Source organism: Tursiops truncatus, chromosome 14 (assembly GCF_011762595.2).
Source record: "Tursiops truncatus isolate mTurTru1 chromosome 14, mTurTru1.mat.Y, whole genome shotgun sequence".
NCBI classification, from domain to species: Eukaryota; Metazoa; Chordata; class Mammalia; order Artiodactyla; family Delphinidae; genus Tursiops; species Tursiops truncatus.
The window spans coordinates 7,680,063-7,698,400 of NC_047047.1; the positions used below are offsets into that span (position 1 = coordinate 7,680,063).

An 18,338-nucleotide genomic window follows, 5' to 3' on the forward strand; every position below is an offset into this window, starting at 1 on the left:
TTGAATGTATCTTATCTTACTATGAGCCTAGTCAATATATTTTAAGACTCTAGAATTGACACATAATTTAATGGTTAGCTAACGACAGCCCATGGGCCAAATGTGGCCCACTGCTTGTTTTCTAATAGCCTGTGAGTGAAGAATGTAGAAATTTTTTTCATTATTTTCATTTTTAAATGATTGAAAAAATAAAAAGAATAGTAATATATTGTGACATGTAAAAACTAGAAAATATTCAAATTTCAGTGTCCATGAATAGAGTTTCTTTAACACAGCTATGCTCATTTGTTTACGTGTTGTCTGTGTGCTTTTATGCTACAACAGCAGAGATAAGTGAGCAGTTGCAAAAGAGATGGCGGTGGTGCTCTCAGTGCTTTGAATTGCTGCTTAGTGCACTACAAATAGCTTTGATGCATTATAATTTGACAGTGTTTAAAGTGCCACACACATAACTCTACTGTGACATTTAAAAAAAAATTACCAGTGATTACCCTTCATGTCAAAACAGGAAGAGAAAAGTGGACTTTGAATGTTGTTCTTTTTAACACAGTGGAATATGGGTTGTTTTACAAAATTAGATGGTAGGTTATGTGGTTATGATGCAGTGACACAAGAGCTGTGCTAAAGAGTACGTTACCACTACTAAGTGCTCACAACAATATCCCCAACTCACAGGAAAGCAATGGTCAGAAAAATTAGAAGATTTAAAATATGATATCTCATCACTGAGAATTTCTTCACAAAAATAAAAGAGTCAAATGACACTGTAACCAAAGTTTGTTTCAAACTGGCTCATGTGTTAGCCAAGCAAGAAAACCATTTACCAATGATGAGTTAATTAAATGTTTAACTACAGCAGATATGTGTGCCCAGAAAATAAACTCATTTCGGACCATCAGGCTTTCAGCAATAACTATTGCTTGAGGAGTTGGGGACTTCGGGAACAATATCAGTAGTCAAAAAGCAATGCAAATTATTTGAGCAGTTTTCCTTGGCTCTTGGTGAGTTGACAGATATTACTGATACTGCCTAGTTGTTATTTGGAGTCAATGCCAGGTTTGAAGTGACTGAAGAATTGGTCTCTGTGAATAGTCTGTAGAGAACAAGTACAGGCAAGAATGTTTTCAAACCAGTTGAGAAAACACAAAGTTCATACAAACTGAAGTGGGATCTGCTAGGATGTTTTACAATGAATGGTGGTGAAAATATGTGTGGAGGAGAAGAAGGCTTAGATGGACAGATTTACAAAGCTTGCAACAATGTAAGGTGTTTAAAGCCTATGGTTATGTTATTATTCATCAGCAGGTGCTTTACAGAGAGTATTTGAGTCTGTCGTGTATCATTAATTTATTGAACCAGTAGTGTTGCCAGTGAACTTTACTTACTCTCATTGACTTCATCAACATCAGTTCTGTGAATTTTTGTCAGAAATAAGAACTGAATATCCTGACTTGCCCTGCCACACAGCAGTTCTGGGGCTTAGCAATGATAAAATTTTATTGTGTTTTTTTTTTTTTTGGTTTTGTTTTGTTTTAGCTCTGAAATAAGATTGAAAATTTTCCAAGTGAGAACTGCCGTCAACCACTATTATCTCTTTGAGAATTAGTTTTTGCTTCAGACTTGATAATGTTTCTTAATTCAACCTAAAAGTACAAGACAAAGCAGTGCTTATGTGCAAAACTTATATTGCATTCAGGTCACTTTGATGACTATTAACGTTATTTGAACTGCAAGTAATAATATCAAGCTAATTGAGGAGCTTCCCCCAACCTTTGATTGAAAGTGATTCATGTGCAATGTAATGATGAGGCAGATTATCAAAGAGAAGAATCTAATAGAATTTTATGCAGATACCTTCCAAGTCATGGACATGCTCCATTAAAATCATGTGCTTGTGGATTAATAACAATATTTGCAGTATCTAGGCTGTGTGAAAGGAAGCATTCAGGATAAAATACATCAAATCTCATTATAGATCCACATTAACAGATGAACATTTGCAATCGATTTTGATGATAAGGAACAGTAACTTTGAATACCAGTTAATTTAAGTATTATCCCCCCATAAGGAATTACATGCTCCTTAGTATTAGCAGGAAAAAAAAAACTTAGTTGTTATTACATTTTGAATTTCATCAATAAAAATTTTGTGAAAATTAGTTTTCTCTTTTTCTACACAAGTACCTGGATGATACTCTCAGATGCCCTCTTGACCCACAAATCCCCAAATATTTACTATCTGCCCTTTTTAGGAAGTTTGCCTATCCCTGGCTTAGAGCAGTGTGGCTCAGAACAAACCGTTTTCCTGTCACTTTTTCAGTAGCATTTTTGTTTTGTTTTCTTGCTGTTTCCTCACAGCAAGAAAAATTGAGTACTGAGCATGTTATCTTCTATAGAACTTCTTGGTCCTTATCCTTACAGGAGAGCTTCTAGAGCTTATCATTTATAATGGAGTTTTATGTTGGAATTGCCTTGAGGAGGTATCACCTTTTAATTCCATCTAAATGTGACCTTGGAAACTGCTCAAGGCCAACAGTTGTGAGTCTAATTAAAGCACTGAAATTTGTTACTATTGACTTAATCCTCAAAGTGATCAGACTGAAAGATGGTACAGAGTATATTTTGTAAGGTTTGTCAGTCACATTTTGCTAAAAACTTGTGTGTTAGTTGATGTAAGAACAAATATATGGTTTTTTTTTAATTTGCAATAAGAAAATATATAGTTCTGCCTCTTTAAATAGGTTGCTTCTAATGTTTTTAAGCATATACTACTTCATGAAACGTTTAAAAGTTGAATAAAGGTAGAAAGAAGGAAAAATTTCACCCATGCTCTTTGTGTAAAAACATCCACTAGAAATATTTTGGTGTTTTCCTTCCCTGCTTTAAGTCAGTGAAAATTTATGTGTGCTTGTTTCAGTCTACCCAATGAGTGTTGATTTTTACTTTGAAGGGAAATTTGAGAATGGTGTTGCAGAAGGAATGGTGGATCCCAACCTAAACCCCATCTCAGCATTCCGACTTTCAGTTATTCAGAATTCTGCTGTTTGGGCCATTCTTAATGAGGTAAGACAATATATTAAATCAGTGAAACTGCTTAGATTCTACATTTTTTACAGCATTTGGATTTCATAATTAAGACCTTTTTGGAATTGAAAACTGCCATTTCATGCTGTTCACTATCTTGTATTTCAGATTCATATTAAAAAAGTCACAAACTGACTATCTCCTAAGAAACCAACACATTTTTTCCCTGTGAATTTGTTGATTAAAGATGGCTGAGCATGTACCGTTTTTTGGTAACTTGAATTCTACCTCTTGTGAAATCTACTGTAGATAAGATGATTGTCATTTCCACTTGGAAAATGAATCTTCCATGGATAATTGTATTCATTCGAACCTAAGCTGTCCTCCAGTTTTAACTTGACTCAGACATTTTACAGTTATGACAGCCTGTTAATATGACTTGTACTATTTTGGTATTATACTAATACATAAGAGTTGTACATATTGTTACATTCCTTAAAATTTGAGAAAAATTAATGTTAAATACATTTTATGAAGGGGGTACTTTTGAAGTTCATTTATTTTAATATTATAGACCCTCTTTTATAGATTATCAGGGATTATATATATATATATATACACACACACACACACACACAAATATACATAAAATGCTACGGAGTTAATTTATTAGAAACACTTAAGAAGTACATATTTTTGTGCAGTAAATTTTTGAATCAATACTTTTTTTGAAAACCAGTTACCTTGCTTTTTTAAGTTCTTTCTATATTTTTCTTTGGAAATGCAAACATTACAAGTTAATGCCATTTTTCAAATGCACTGCCATTTAAGAATGATTCTAGATTGATTTCCTAACTGAAGTACTTTTATAATCACAGTGATTCTGAACAAAATATTTTCAAAGGCATTTGTCATTCCTTAAAGCCAAGATTTTAAAGACCAATGTCCTTTTTGAGGGTTATTTTACTATACTGTGTATGGTGTGTAGTCACAAAAAATCAGTCTGATAAATTTTAATGTGCAGGGGTGATGCATTCAACCCAAATTATCATAGACTGAAGTCATTACATTTCCTTTGATATGTAAAATGACAAACTCTTCTCTTTTAATCTTTGTCTTTAATCCATGAATTAGAGGCATTTTCTCTTTCCGTGATGCTTTTATATCTGCACTCCGTGAGTTCTGACAAAATGTTTTCTAGGTAATGCTATTGTATGAGTCATAATTGGTTTAATTTTAAAGAAAAACAAAATTGTAATGTTGGCTTTTTGGTGAAAGGTATTGTAACAGTTGTATGTTTTTCCAAAATTATTCTATTGCATTATGAACTTGTAAGTAAATTCACATCTGAAGAGTATTTATTGCTCTTAAACATGCAAATTCCACATGATATCACTACTATAAACAAAAATATTATCAGCCTTAGCAATCGGTGATCTTTACAAAAGTCTTTTACTTTTACAAAATTATGAATTATCAACATCAGTTCGCAACCAGCCTGGTGTCCGCAGGTGGGTTGCAGGCAGTTACAGGTGTGCAGAGCTTGAATCTCTTGAGCTTTCAGAGTAGCCAGTGGCTGAGGCCTCTGGCAGCTGGAGGTTCTAGCTGGTTGCCTTTAGCCTGGAGGAGCGTCACCTGGTTACCCAGCAGGCTGAACAAACAGCTTCCAGACAGCCTTGTTTTCTGTGCAGGGTTATGCAGTGAAAAAGGTTGGGAAACACTGATAGGGTACAATTATTTCCATTACTCCGTATTTGAATAATTCTTAGTTACGTCTCTTGATTAAAAAGTTACATGTTGCCAACAATGATTTCTTTATGTCCGAGTCCAGTTAAAAATTTTTATTGAGGTTTTTAAATTTTACTTTTTATTTTCTTTAATTTACGTTTTATTTCCTTCCCAAATCTCCTTGGCCCAGCGCCTAACAGGGAAATGTCACTGCAAAAGCATAAACCTTTCATTACAAAATTGTGGCACCAGCTTCACATACTAAATTACTGCTGTAACAAATAAGTATCAGGAGGTAAAAATCTGGAGGAATCCCCTTGTTTCCCTGCTTCCCAAGTAGCTAACTCTGATTTGAGGAAGAAAGGCCACGCTCTGAGTCTAGGGAGGTGACAGTAATTGCAGCTCCTGGCCATTGGGTGTCTCAGTCTTGAGACTGAGCCTTACTTACCCAGCCAGCTTTGTCCTGTTTTTGTGCTCAGTCTCCCCTCCCAGGCTTAGCTCATCCCTCCTGTTCCTGAGAAGACTTTCAGCCAAATCTTATCCATCTTTCAAGGACTCTCCTGTGCACTCCTTCCTCCCCATGGATTTGTTACCAGTGCGTCGTTGAGCCCAGAACAGTGCCTGACACGTGGCAGGTGCCCAGGCAGCGTCTGGGGAAGGGGACCAACTGTTCCAGCCCACACTCCTCTTTTTCTTAACTCTCTTTACCTACTGTCCTTGCCACACACTCACACACACACTCAGCTGTCTACTTTGCTTGTGGCGAGTGTGTGTGCACATACACGTAATCACTCTGGCCAAATGTCAAGCTCCTGCAGGCAAGCCTGTAAGTCATGCTTCCTAGCTTCCTCTGCTGCACAGGTGCTCACGGACCCTCGTGTTAGCTGCGCTCTCCTTTCCCCCAGTTGCCACTAGACAATTAGAAGCACCCAGCCTTGCCTCAAGCAAGCGATTATAGTGGTTGCCCTTAAGAGTCATGTTAGGGACTAAAGTATTGGGACAGAAGATGAGGGGACCTGGAACGAGAGAAGGTACATACTTGACCTTGAGTGGACACTGAACCACTTTTACCCAGAGTGAGTGGGGAAAAGTACAAATGGCGGGACTAATTTTATTTTTACATATGTATATGGCATGATGTCTCTGGAGCTGCACTGTCCTCCACAGTAGCTACTGGACACAGGGTGGCTATTTAAGTTTAAATTAATAAAACATTCAGCTTCTCAGTCACACTAGCTCCCTATGGCTAGTGGCCACTGGGTTAAACAGCACAGATATAGAACATCTCCATCATCACAGAAAATTCTGTAGCACAGCAGTGTGTCAAGAGTGCTAATATGAACATTTTAGAATCCAGAATAATGAATTCCCATCGTGAGGCTAAAAGCAGACATGCAGAATATATCGTAGTGCAAATGATGATGAGTATTTCGGGTGAGAAGAGAAGGTTGAGGACCTAATTCCAGGATTCTAAGATCCAGTTTCTAAGTTCTTTAAGTCTCCTGCGTTCTTTACAGCATTCACTGTCCCTACTATGTAGTCCAAAACGAGTGACAACTTGAGGATGAGGTTCCAAAAACTCGTGTGATTGACAAGCTTTGGGAAGTGTGAACGCACATGGATTTAGCACACAGCCTATAGACATGTGCGTGAAGGTTAATTCGGCTGCTGGAGATGTCTTTGAACAAGCTTTTTAAGTCAATTGCATTAGTAAATAATTAGAAGATGTTATTTTGAAAACTTCAACAACGCTATGGAGGCTTCTTTTTAAATATGTCATAATAATGAAAAAAGTTGTCTTCCAACAGTGCTGTCCTCAAAGACAAGTGTGGTTATATGGAAACAGCATGTTTGGAGAGATTGCTCTAATTAATAGCAGTGAATGTTTGTAGCAGCCAGAATTCCATGGATGACCCCCCTGCCCAATGACTTTGTATATCCTAACCCTTTGAGTATGTGTGGAACCTGTGAGTATGATCCATAATTACGTTGTACAGCAAAAAGGAGATTATCTGGGGACAGCTAATCTAATCAGGCGAGCGCTTTAAAAGCAGAGTTTTCTCAGGCTGTCAGCAGAAGTCAGATTCAAAGCAGGACTTGTGGCACCATGGCTGGTTTAAGATGGAGGTGGCCGCATGAGAAGGGATGCAGATGGTCTTAAGCTGAGAGGCCCCAGCTGACAGCCAAGAGAATGGAAACTGCAGTCCTGCAGCCACAGGAACTGAACTCAGCCACCAGCCGGAAGGAGTGTGCAGGTGGACTCTCCTCCAGCAGCTAAGAGCTCAGCCCCGCCAACACCGGATTCCAGCCATGTGAATCTCTAAGCAGAGAGCTCAGTCCTGCCTGCCTGGACTTCTGGCCTACAGAGCTGTGAGATAATAAATGGGTGTTGTTTTACGCTTTTAAATTTGCCGTGATTTTATGCAGCAATAGAAAATGAATACGATTTTAAAAGAGGTGAAGCGGAGAAGGCTTCCTACTTGATCCCCTCTGGTATGTTGGGTATTTCTTGATAAACTTATGAATAAAGTCTTGCACTAGCAGATCATATACACAGGCCTCATCTGGGATTCTCTCCCAGAGACCTCAGTTAATCCTCTTTGGCAGGTTGTTGGCAAAAACTTGCAGCACCTTTGTAGCGTTTCATGAAGGAACCGCTAGCATGAGATTGCAGGAGCAGGATCCAGTGAGTAAGGAATCTTTTTCCTGGAATAGGTGTCACTTTATGTTGATTTAGGCTGCTCTGAGCCTGTCAGTTATTGAAGAATGAGGAACAGTGATATTTTAAGTAAGACATTAAGAGAAAAAAAATATTTATGCTTTTATGTAGAGACCAAATAATCTACTCTGTATTGAAGGACTTTTTTTTTTTTTTAAACCAAAATTTATAGTCTAAGCACAGATCAAATCCTATACGTGCTGACCAAATTTTTGTACTTAGGGAATACTTTTCAAAACGCTTCTCTGCTTCCAAGCCATTAATTGCTAATGAAGTTTAATTTTGGTTTGTCCATTACTTTTTGTGCTTCTTTTACTATATTGCTATAGCCTTGATGTAAGAAAAGTTGAGCTAAAAGAAAGAAAATGAGAGGCTAACATTATCGAAAGGTCAGAAATTTGAGTCATAATCATATCTGAGGTCCTAAGAGAACTTTGACATCTGATCTCTTTAAAGAAAAGGAAACTTTTCAAAGCTATGTAGCAGTGTTTATAGTGTATGAAATTTAGTCTGATAGTTGTAAATTATTAATCTTAACAGATAATATGCCATGATAACTAACATGCTTACTTTTCTTCAATGCATGTGAACCTACAGTGCTGAAGAGACCACTACTACAGTATTACTAAAAAACAACAACAAAAGATTTGTTATATATATACATATATATACCCATATCATCAATGCTTATATAGAAACTCTTCTCTTCTTACCTGAAACACGTGCTTCACCTGTTTGGGCACTGGCTAGAGCATTTCCAGAGGAACAAACAAGAGCTGGCACTCCAGTTATGTGTGAGTTGAGAATTTAGATGTCGTTCAAAAACGTGAACTGAATGTTGAATGGGAAACACTTTGTGCAGAAAAATGTTAGGAAGAGTGGTGCTAAAATTGTTCTAAACTAAGGATTGTGTGTTGTGGGGAACATTCAGTACTCTTGGACACTAGGGAAGCTGTTTAATATGTCACTTGCTCCTAGTGGCTTCATGGTGTTAGTAATTAGCAAACTGCCCTGGAATCAAAGGTTTGGTATTTTAGTTTGATTAGCATTCCATTATTTATTTGAAATACTCAGTGTTGGCTGAAATTGGGTGAAAATACCTTTTGAAGACACAGTCTCTGAGCCTTAAAAATGGTGGATATCGACAGTACTGTAAGATGCACTGCCAGCACAGTTGATACTTTCATTTCAGTGTAGACAGTCACATTTTCTAAGACAGATTTAGAAATCAGCTGATTAAACTGTAACAACTGTTTCATTTATGGAATGAAAAACTGAAGCATTTCTCCTTGAGAACAAACTTTGTTTGGAAAGGCTGTCTTTGTAATTGGGGTGTTTCTGGAAGCACTCCTGGGAGAAGCTGCCTGAGGAACTGCTTTACCAGGTTGAACTAGATGTTTTTTCTCCGTAAATGTATAGTACATATTTTCCTTACAGTGTCTCCATTGGTTGAATGGGTAATCTCTGTAGTAATATTTTAGGTACCTGTTGGATTTTTAAAGGCAGATTATTTATTTTCAAATTTGCTGCTATAACTGAAAACCTGATAACTGGTCCTGTTGACTGTGCCTTTCATCACTGTTTCTCTGTGCCACAACCGTTCATGTGTATTTGAGATAAAGAAGTTTAAAAAGCCATGTTGAATTCAAGACTCCTAATATAAATAAACAGGTAAAAACTTCATGGGTACCAAGCTTTTTTTATTATTAGTTTTGCTTAACACTGATATAACAGTAGTTTACTGGTACTGTTTTCAGTTAGAAAACAGGCGTGGATTTGATATGTGGTTTTGGAAAGTCTTTTAAAAAAGAAAAGCAGACTGGTGTTAAGACTGTGATTATCAGTGTCATGCAGGTGTTCACGCAGACCCTGAGTATGCTACTATACAGTCTCTAGAGTAAGAGTAGCCTCCGGGGACCTCTTCGATCTACTGTATTTTGTTTGTTGGGTAATTTTTTTTTTTTTTTTTTGCATGAACAATGGCTGTTAATGATATTTGGAGCCTGTAGTACAGTGATTCCTATTTGAATTACAAGTAGAGGCTTTTGAAGGTTACACTAGGATCCTGTGACTTATATAAAAGTTTAAAATGCAGCCCATTAGAAATGGGGCTGGACTTTGTACCTTGTCAGTAACAGTGGGGGAGGGGAGAAGGGGAAACATTATTACCATATTCTCCAAATGGATACTTTCAAAAATAATTCATATTAAAAAGTTTTACCTTTCTCTTTTCCGCATGCCCTTAGTACTTTGCATATATTCTCTGTGCAGAATAAAATACATGCTTTAGTTTAAAAAATATTTATTATAGAAATGTACATTTAATTAGTTTTAAGGAATGTACTAGATAACGGTGTTAGCATATATATTTCTTCAAATTTGCAAACTTTACACCTTTAAGATATCTACAATGATAGTTTATTTACAAGTTTCACAAGAAATCACCACCTCACCAATACTGTTGACGCACCTAAGATGTAAGAGGCTCCCTGTTTCACTTCACTCTGTACTTGTAGAAGGAGCACAGTGTGTGGGTGAAGTTCCAGCCCAGCGCTAGTGACAGTCCATAGAGCAGGATGAGAGGTGCAAACGGGTAAAGAAGAATCACTGTGTTTTTCAGAAACGGCAGTGCTGGAAAAGGAGCAAACCCACATGCGTTGGTGGGAAAAGTAAAGGACTAGTAAATGAGCGTTCTGGAAGACGGCTTCCCCCACAGCACGACGGGCCGAGCAGGCAACACATACTGTGAATCTTACTGAAGCATCTTACTGACGATGCTGTATTGCAGCCAGAGCAATATTACTACTACTCTGTGTTATTTCCTTCTCATTCATGGCTGTGAAGAAACCGAGCAGAGGTTTCTCAGCACAGAGGCTGAATGAGAAGCAAATCCAGGCCTGAGGTTAGGAGGGTCAAACATCGCCAATATTAATGGACGCGGTGGTGAATTTAAACCTGTGATGCTTCAGAAGCCTCCCATCCTAACGTACCAACAGCGATGGAGGATGTTATAGGAAAAAACCCAACTCTCAGCTGTCTGCGACTTCCCAGCGGGGGAAAGCATTACACGTCCACTTTGAGAAGGTGAGATCTCAACTAGTATCCCAGACTTTAGGAAAGAACTGAAACTCTCACATATAAAATCCACCCTCAGATATCCGTGTTTGTTTCTTGCTCATGGCTTGGTTAGTGGGTCCCTACCCCATGCATTCTAACCTAAATATTTCTCATACAAGTAGTCCTCAAACTGAAACTGAGCTGTGCTCAAAGAATCTTCTAAATCATAGGGAGTTACCAGGAGAGTGATGCAAAATCCACTTTGAGAAACCATAATGTGGCAGTGTGCCAATGACATTTTAAAACTTTCTCAAAACGTGAAAATTCATTAGAAGCCTAAACATAACATGTCACAAACATTTCCCCTGAACTAGAGAAAGGACTCCCAATGCCCCAAACAAGGTATTACAATGTGGGTGGCAGGGGCGTTTCAGTGGTTCCTGGCAAAGCCAAGGGGACAAGCGTGGGAAGCTCTCACCATTGGAGCCAGTCACATGTGAGTACAAGTGGCTTGTATTTACAATAAGAGCCTGATCATCTAGAGTGACAAGAAAGGAAGGGCTAAGAATATAATGCTAACAAATCATAAGTAAGGTCTCTAGATTTAATCTAACTCTATTTAGTAGTGATTGTTTCTTAACATACATGAAGAATAATGTCAATATGGTTCTCATTGATACTATGAAAAATGAATCAACAGCACGATGTAACGATGAATTCACAAACGTCCTGAGCTCAGCAGAAGCTGGGCCCGATCTTCTGTGATTATCTACAGAACCTCTCATCCCTAAGCTTCCCCACTCCAGCAGGTGGCCTGGCACCTGGCCTTAGGCCCAGACTGCTGAGCAGGCACTGCTGCCGTTGACGCATAACCACCTCTGCACCCCTGGGCGCTCCCCTGCTCCTGAGCCCCACGATCTCCCTGTGACAGGTGAACTTTGTGTGCTGTGGCTGGGGTACAGTATATGAATTGTGAGCAGGGTTCATCTATTTTAAACACAGATGTTTACAAAATAAAGAGTATTTCAAAGCTCCCCCAGCCCACAATCATAAAACAGAAAATGAGGCAAAGGTTTTAAACATGCTCACACCTTGGACCCAACCCTTTCCTCACTCTGACTGCCGGTAACCCAGAACCCAAAAGCCTCGGAGAAAAGGAAGAGGAAACTGAGTGGGTTTCCTGCCAGTAAATTGGACAGCATCAATATGGTTTAACATGGTTCCTTGAAATTATAAAATTTGTTATATACCAGCTATGCCACCTGCTAGCTGCGTGACCATGGGTAAGTTACTTAATCTCTCTGTGCCTGTTTCCTCATTTGAAAAATGGGGACAAGTAAAGCTGTACCATGTATCTGTAAAGATTAAATGGGAGAATTCCTAAAACACCTGGGACAGTGCCTGTAAGAGCTCCATGAAAGTAAGCTAACTGTATTACTGTTGCAACTTTTCCCCTCCCTGTTGTGTTGTCAATCAACCAAAAAACGCAATTACTTACCACTGTATCCTAGGAAAGTTACGTAGATGTAGTAGCCAACTGCAACCAACCATAAGGTATTTCCAACTAAATATCCAATAAATGTGTCCGTTAGGATGACATCTGCGGAAGAGACACATACAATGAATCTCTTTTCAGTGGGTACAATGAAGACTTTTTGATAATATGTTGAGAAGTAACTGCTACTTACGGTTGATGAAAAAAAGCTGGATAAAATGCAGAATGACGAGGAGAGGGTAAAAAGCGTTCAGATGCACATCGAAGGCATAGCCCCACTCCACATCATAGTCTCTGCTCTGCCGTTTCACTAAATACTTGTTAGAGATAAACCTGAAAAGTTAACATTCATTTCATAGTACAATAAAATTAATTATGAATATTTACCAACTACCTTCTATGTCCCAAGCTTTATTCCAGACATTTGGAGATACAGCGGTAAACAAAACAAATTTCTGCCTTCAATCTCGGGGGAGTAGTCTGACAACAATACAAATAGCTGTCAGATGGTCCCATAGAGAAAAACAGCAGTACAGAAAGACAGAGAATACAAAGTTGAAATGTTACATATGATGATGGTCATGAGAGAGCGACATCTGGGTAAAGTCCCAAGGGCAGTGATGGGAATCCCCTGGGGCAGAGCATTCCAGGCAGAGGGGAGTCCAAGCACAGAGGTGGGGGGGGGGTACAGGGAGGTGGCAGAGGGCCCCGCAGGCTTGAGGAATGGGGGAGGGGCGCAGAGTGCCTGGGACAAGTGAGAAGATACACAGGAAATGGAATCCGAAAACAAACGGGAGCCGGACCTTACAGAGCCTGTGGCCACTGTCAGACCTTTGGGCTTTTACTCTTGGTAGAATAAGAAGTCACTGTGGAGTTCTAAGAACGTCCGACTTACTGTACTGACAGGGTTCCTCTGGCTGCCAGTCTGAGAACAGACTCTGGGGACAAGAGTGGAAGCAGAGAGGCAGATGGGAGGCTGCTGCGAGCAGGAGATGAACAGGGTGGCAGCAGCGGAGGTGCTGACATGGGGATATATTACCGCTGGAAGGCAGAGCCGATAGGACTAGATGCACTAGGTAGACTAGTGCTAGACTTGAGTGCTAGGGTACACAAAAAAAAGATCAGTCAAGGACGACTGAGAGATTCTGGCCTTAAACAAACGGAAGACTGAGGTGCGAGGTGGGGATGCCTGTCAGCCTGGAGTAAGAGGTAGAGAAGGTCTAGAGTTTACAGGAGAGGTCCAAACTGCGGATATAACCTCATCAGTGTGTAGATGATATTAAAAGCCACGAACCCAAATGCGATCACCCAAAGAGTGAACACAGAGAACAGGTCCAAGGCCTAGGACCTGGGTCTCCCCCGTGGAAAGGTCAGGGAGTCAGGAGGAACCAGTAAGGAGAGAGGGGCCAACGGTGTCTCCAGCCACAGGAACAATCACTCAGCTGGTGTCTCTGTTCCACAGCGTGGCCTAATCGTTCCGTTAAATGACGAACGAACGAGAGAAGACAGACATCCAGGTAACAGAAAGACAGATTGTCAAAGGAAAAGAACAATAAAGATCATTGTATTATAAACACAGCTGTGGAAATTCAATGGACTCTTCCACATGTGATTTCATTTTGAGGATACCGTTAAGAAAATGCTACGTCTAGTGGAAATAAAAATAGAAAAAAGAAAGAAACAAGAGGGAGAAGGTGTTACAGTACTAATAAAGCAGTCCTGTACTCAGCTACCTGAAAGCAGCAAGACAACAGTGCTCTGATCGAGCAAACGAGCTCACCAGAACACCTTCCATTCGAGCTGAGAACCCGTGCCATTAAAATGAATGGAATAAGCATCTAGCCCACTACTCAAGTGCCCACGCTGGGGTCCTGCTACTGCCCCTACCTCTCTGCTTAGCCCCTGAATGGCTGCTTTCCAGGCTTCCGGCCTCCTTCCGAGTCTCACCTCTAGAACATGGACACGCCTTCTGAGAGAGCTCAGAGACAGCTGTCGTGCTCCTCTCCCACCTCCGTATTAATAATGCCAGTCATGTCTTCATCTCGGCCAGACTGTTGCAGCTTCCTAGTCACCTACCCCAGGGGTCAATGAACCTTCACTTCACTATCAACAAGCCTCCTGAACTCAACATGTCCAACATGGAATGCTTCACTTGCACTGGCCACTGACTGCTGAGCCCCAAACTCCCAGGCCATCCCAGAGGCCCCGGGTCCTGCTCTTCCCTCCCCTCATCTACTTCTGTGACACCGCAGCAGCCCGGGCCTCCTCTGCTCCAGTGCAGACCCCACGACTGTATCCAGCCTAGCCACTCTCTCCAGCTCCTCCGTCTCCACTGCCATAGAGAGGATCTTTCCTGAAGTGTGAACCGGATTGCATTTCTGACTTCAAAGCCTCCAAGCTCCCCACCGCTCCCCCTCCCTCCTACTCCCACATGCAGCCTACGAGCTGAAGTCCAGTTCTTTTCTCTAAATTGCATTTAGGGCCAACTTCTCTACTCCCATCTCCTCCGCAGCCATGCAGTGCCCCCTGTGCTCCCATACCTGGCACGCTGTTCCACACCTCTGCCTTCACACTTGGTGCCAGGCATCAGCTACTGCATCTGCCCAAATGCCTCCTCATGCTGGCTTCTGTGGCACCCCTGGCGTGACTGGAGTCACGCATGAGTTCTATTTCTGGTTCTTCACACGATTCACAGCACAATGTAGGTTCTCAAAAATATACTCAGTCCTTCTCCAATGAACTCAAACTATGATACAGACTCACACTGAAGGTACTAAACTCCCGGCTTCTGCGACCCTCCAGATCGCAGAATCGCGTGCATTCAAGGCAGAAGGCCGGCTACAAACTATTTGTTTGAAAGCCTTATTTATTGAAATTTTTTCACCTAGCATGTTTCCCTTGGATATCTTGATAATGAATATGACTTACGTTGGTTAGCAGTATTCTTTTTAGGCCAGATTTTAGAATCTTAGGTTAATGATGCATTGCATTTTCCAACTACCTAGCAGATACAAGACCTGTACTGGACTAGTCATAAATTACAAAGCAAAATAACAGGTTGGTATCATCAGAGGTTAGCGTCTCAGAATCTTGCTTAAAATGTTAACAGCTACCATTTATTGAGCACAGACTATATGCCAAGTGCTTTTCATACCACAATCTTTTCAAATACCTCATAAATAGATAATCAACTCCATCTTCCAAAAGAGAAGACTGGAGCTAAGAAGTACACAGTAAATGGCTGAGCTGGCATTTGAACCCAGGTCTCTCTGTGACTCAGGTTCCAGTGTTTTCTCTGACATACGACCACCACCACCACCGGCCCCCTGCTGAGCTCACCCACACATCCACCCCTTCCGCCAGCCCCACAGGAGCACTGATCAGGGAGAAGGCTGAAAAACCAAACACCAGATTTATGCTCAGTATACTACTGTTGGTACAGCAAACCCAGACAAAGTCAGACTGAGAACCCAGTCAATAAAACCCATGTGTGTGGCTCAGAAGAAAGACACCAAAATTTTAACCAAAACAATCCTTTTTCAGGTGTACTTCATTTCATGCCAAAGATGCAAAGTAAGATTCCATAATATAACCCTCTACATCTTATAACTCTAGAAGTGACCCACTGGCAAAGGCAGAATACTGCGCCGTCATCCAGACAGCTTAAGCAGAATTGGCTAACTGCATAATATTTTTGCAAAATCAAAATTTTTGTTAATACGACACAATCATTACTTCAATTCACTTATTTGCTGTGCTTTGACACAGCAGACCATCCCCTTAGAGTATTTTCTGATGTAGGTACCAACACAGGAGGACAAGGTATATTAATCCTGGCAGCCAAAATCGATGCTTTCAGTTCATCTATCTTGTTTCAATTTCCATCAGCTACTCTCTGCAGCAAGCAAATGGAGGCTCTACCACAGCATCTGAAGAACCAAAGTTAACCGTACTTACCACATTAAGGTTGATATGAGAAGGCCGACGCCTACACAGTCTATGAATACAACCCAAAGGAGCAGCTTTATCGTCTCAAAAAATCCCATGTCCAGCACAAAGCCAAATCCTATAGTGGACACTGAAAGAAAGATTTACAAGATGTATTCAGGCACTCTGCTAGATTCTAGGGGTACAGGGCATGGTCTCTGCCTTTCAGATGCCCACTCTAGTGTGGGAGACAGGTATGTAAACCCCAAAGGTGTGTTAAATGTAATTGATTAAGAAATGCAGACCACCTTGGAACACAGAACTACCACTGAGATATCTGAAGTTTACTGAGGAGGCCCCCATCCGTCTGTGGTTCACCAGGGTAGCCCCAGCATTCAGAACACAGCAGCACTCACACCCTAAAGACGGCTCAGACCCTTTCACTGCCCTATTGAACTAAAAGCAGTTTCTCAAGTTCACATTGGTACTTTCAGAACTCTCATTCTGGATTGGCCTGATGGTGAAATGCAATTTCCAACCTTGGGAGTCCTTTTTCACAGTAAGTTTGCATTTGGGTATCAATTTATTTGTCATGGTAGTTAAAAGACATGGAGTGACTCTGTCCTCTGCTTTTGAAAGTTCTGAGGAAACAGTTGACTCTGGCACCTGCTTGGGACTTTTAAAATCAGGAAGAATACCACCTTCTTCCCTGTGAGGAGATTTCTGAGGCTTCAGAGAGGAAGAAAACAGCTGCAGAGATCCCCAAATTGTGACCCACAACATGCTGATAACAAAAGATTCTCCAAATGACAAGCCCAACCTGAAACGCTCATTTATTCTTCAACTCTCCTGCAGACAGACACTTACCACAGAGCCAGAGACTTAACAGGACCAAGAAAGCAGGGTCATCTCTGGCCCACTGATCCTTTGTCTGCTTCCGGTAATGAAAGTTTCTATAAACTCTCTGTGGGGAAGTGAACAGGTAGAGCATCTGCCAGGCAGCAAACTCAAAGTCCATCTGCCGGAAACGAAAAAGCCTCCTCAGGTATTTGTAGCGTTTTGCTCCAGCTGTGTGTCTGGCCGCATCCCTGGAACTCAATACCCCGTTCCCCTGCACTGGGGAATTCACTGAAGTACTCGGTAACATCTTCCTAGATGGACGAAGAAAAAAAATTCGATTCCAAGTCATCGAAGAAACTGTCAGCTACTAGCACCCCTCTTGTGAGTTATGAGAGAAGTCACCTTACATGTCGGCTCCAATCCCTGCGTAGAGGCAGGGCTCAAAAGCGAATGGAGTTGGTTCTGAGGCTGCAGAAATGATCACTGCACTTCAGGCAAGGGCTACCCCACGGCCTTCTGAACCTTCATAATAACACTTTCATAGGGTCCACGTTTTCCCCACACTTCACTTCCCTCAAGCCTCAGCTTCCTCCTTTCCCCCCACTCCCCGGCAGGAGCAGTGATACTGGTGGAGCCAAAATGTGCACTCACGCAGTCTGGCTCAAAACTCCACCTGTCATGTGGGCTCTCGACCATCAAGACTTTAAGAGAAAGCCTTTGCTGAAGCCAAACTGAAACGATGTTCCCGACGAGGTAAAATAAATGGCCTATCTCACAGGTCCACCAGCGCATGACCAGCAAGCAACTCGTTCATGACTATGTTATGCAAAAACAAAGCAGAACTCAAATGCAGTGTTTTACTTCCTGACTAGTTCAGCAGCGGAACGACAGCGTGGGAGTTCCGGTCCAACCAGTCTGAAGCCAGGGGAGCGCCGGTCACCGTCCGGCCCCCACACCCCGCCCCGGCAGCCCAGTGTCTGGCTCCACTCCCCAGGCCTCCTCCGGGACGCCGGCGGCGCTTCCCGGGCCCTACGGCTCCCCGTCGGCCCGGGGCCTCGGGTAGGGCGGCCAGATTTTGCATAAAAACACAGGACGTCCAGTTAGAACTGAATCTCAGATACAAGAGTAATTTTTAATATCAGCAGGTTCGAAACACTGCGTGGGACATACGCATACGAAAACATTCTTCGCTGGTATCTGAAATTCAACTGTAACCAGCCCCACTGAATGTGTCTGGCAGCCCCGCCGCAGGCCGAGCACCCGAACCCGGGCGCGGTCACTCCAGGGCCGGGTGACGTGGGGCCGCGAGTTGCCGTTGGAAACGGCCCCCGGGTGAGCCCGAGTCGCGCGCAGACAGGGCGGTCGGCAGGCCTCACCTGGAGCCCCGCGGCGGCCTCCACCGGCTCCAAACTGACCCGCCACCGCCGCACAGCTGCCGAGCCCAGCTGCCGCGGGGCCAACTTCCCTCCCAACAACGTCGTTGGCGCTGGGGGCGCGGCGCGGCGCGTCACGTGACTCACTTCCGCCGCGCGCTCGGCCTCCCGGGCT

The 18,338-nt window shown here is 41.9% G+C and overlaps 2 protein-coding genes across 6 annotated transcripts in view; one reads left to right on the plus strand and one right to left on the minus strand.

Annotated features, from left to right (window-relative positions):
• Nucleotides 1–9,152, plus strand: part of MGAT4A (alpha-1,3-mannosyl-glycoprotein 4-beta-N-acetylglucosaminyltransferase A) — a 108,621-nt gene extending 99,469 nt beyond the window's left edge. For both annotated transcript variants that reach the window (XM_019931151.3, XM_019931152.3), the window contains 2 exons: nt 2,951–3,063; nt 3,193–9,152. In XM_019931151.3, coding sequence (XP_019786710.1) covers nt 2,951–3,063; nt 3,193–3,219 — 140 coding nt within the window. In that variant the 3' untranslated portion in view covers nt 3,220–9,152. The remainder of the gene's footprint in view (nt 1–2,950; nt 3,064–3,192) is intronic.
• UNC50 (unc-50 inner nuclear membrane RNA binding protein) lies at nt 3,667–18,308 on the minus strand. 4 transcript variants are annotated; one of them, XM_019931153.3, is made up of 7 exons: nt 17,198–17,335; nt 16,818–17,101; nt 15,981–16,101; nt 12,217–12,356; nt 12,027–12,128; nt 9,693–9,734; nt 3,667–4,707 (listed from the first exon to the last, which is right to left on the minus strand). In XM_019931153.3, coding segments are annotated over exons 1-7 (735 nt in total). In that variant the 5' UTR covers nt 17,200–17,335; the 3' UTR covers nt 3,667–4,663. The 4 variants fall into 4 exon arrangements, with proteins under 4 accessions (XP_019786712.2, XP_004315897.1, XP_019786714.1 ...); XM_004315849.4 differs by lacking the exons at nt 3,667–4,707; nt 17,198–17,335 and adding an exon at nt 18,167–18,308 and having other exon boundaries at nt 9,693–10,102; XM_019931155.3 differs by lacking the exon at nt 3,667–4,707 and having other exon boundaries at nt 9,693–10,102; nt 17,193–17,328.
• Between the last annotated feature and the right edge of the window lie 30 nt (nt 18,309–18,338).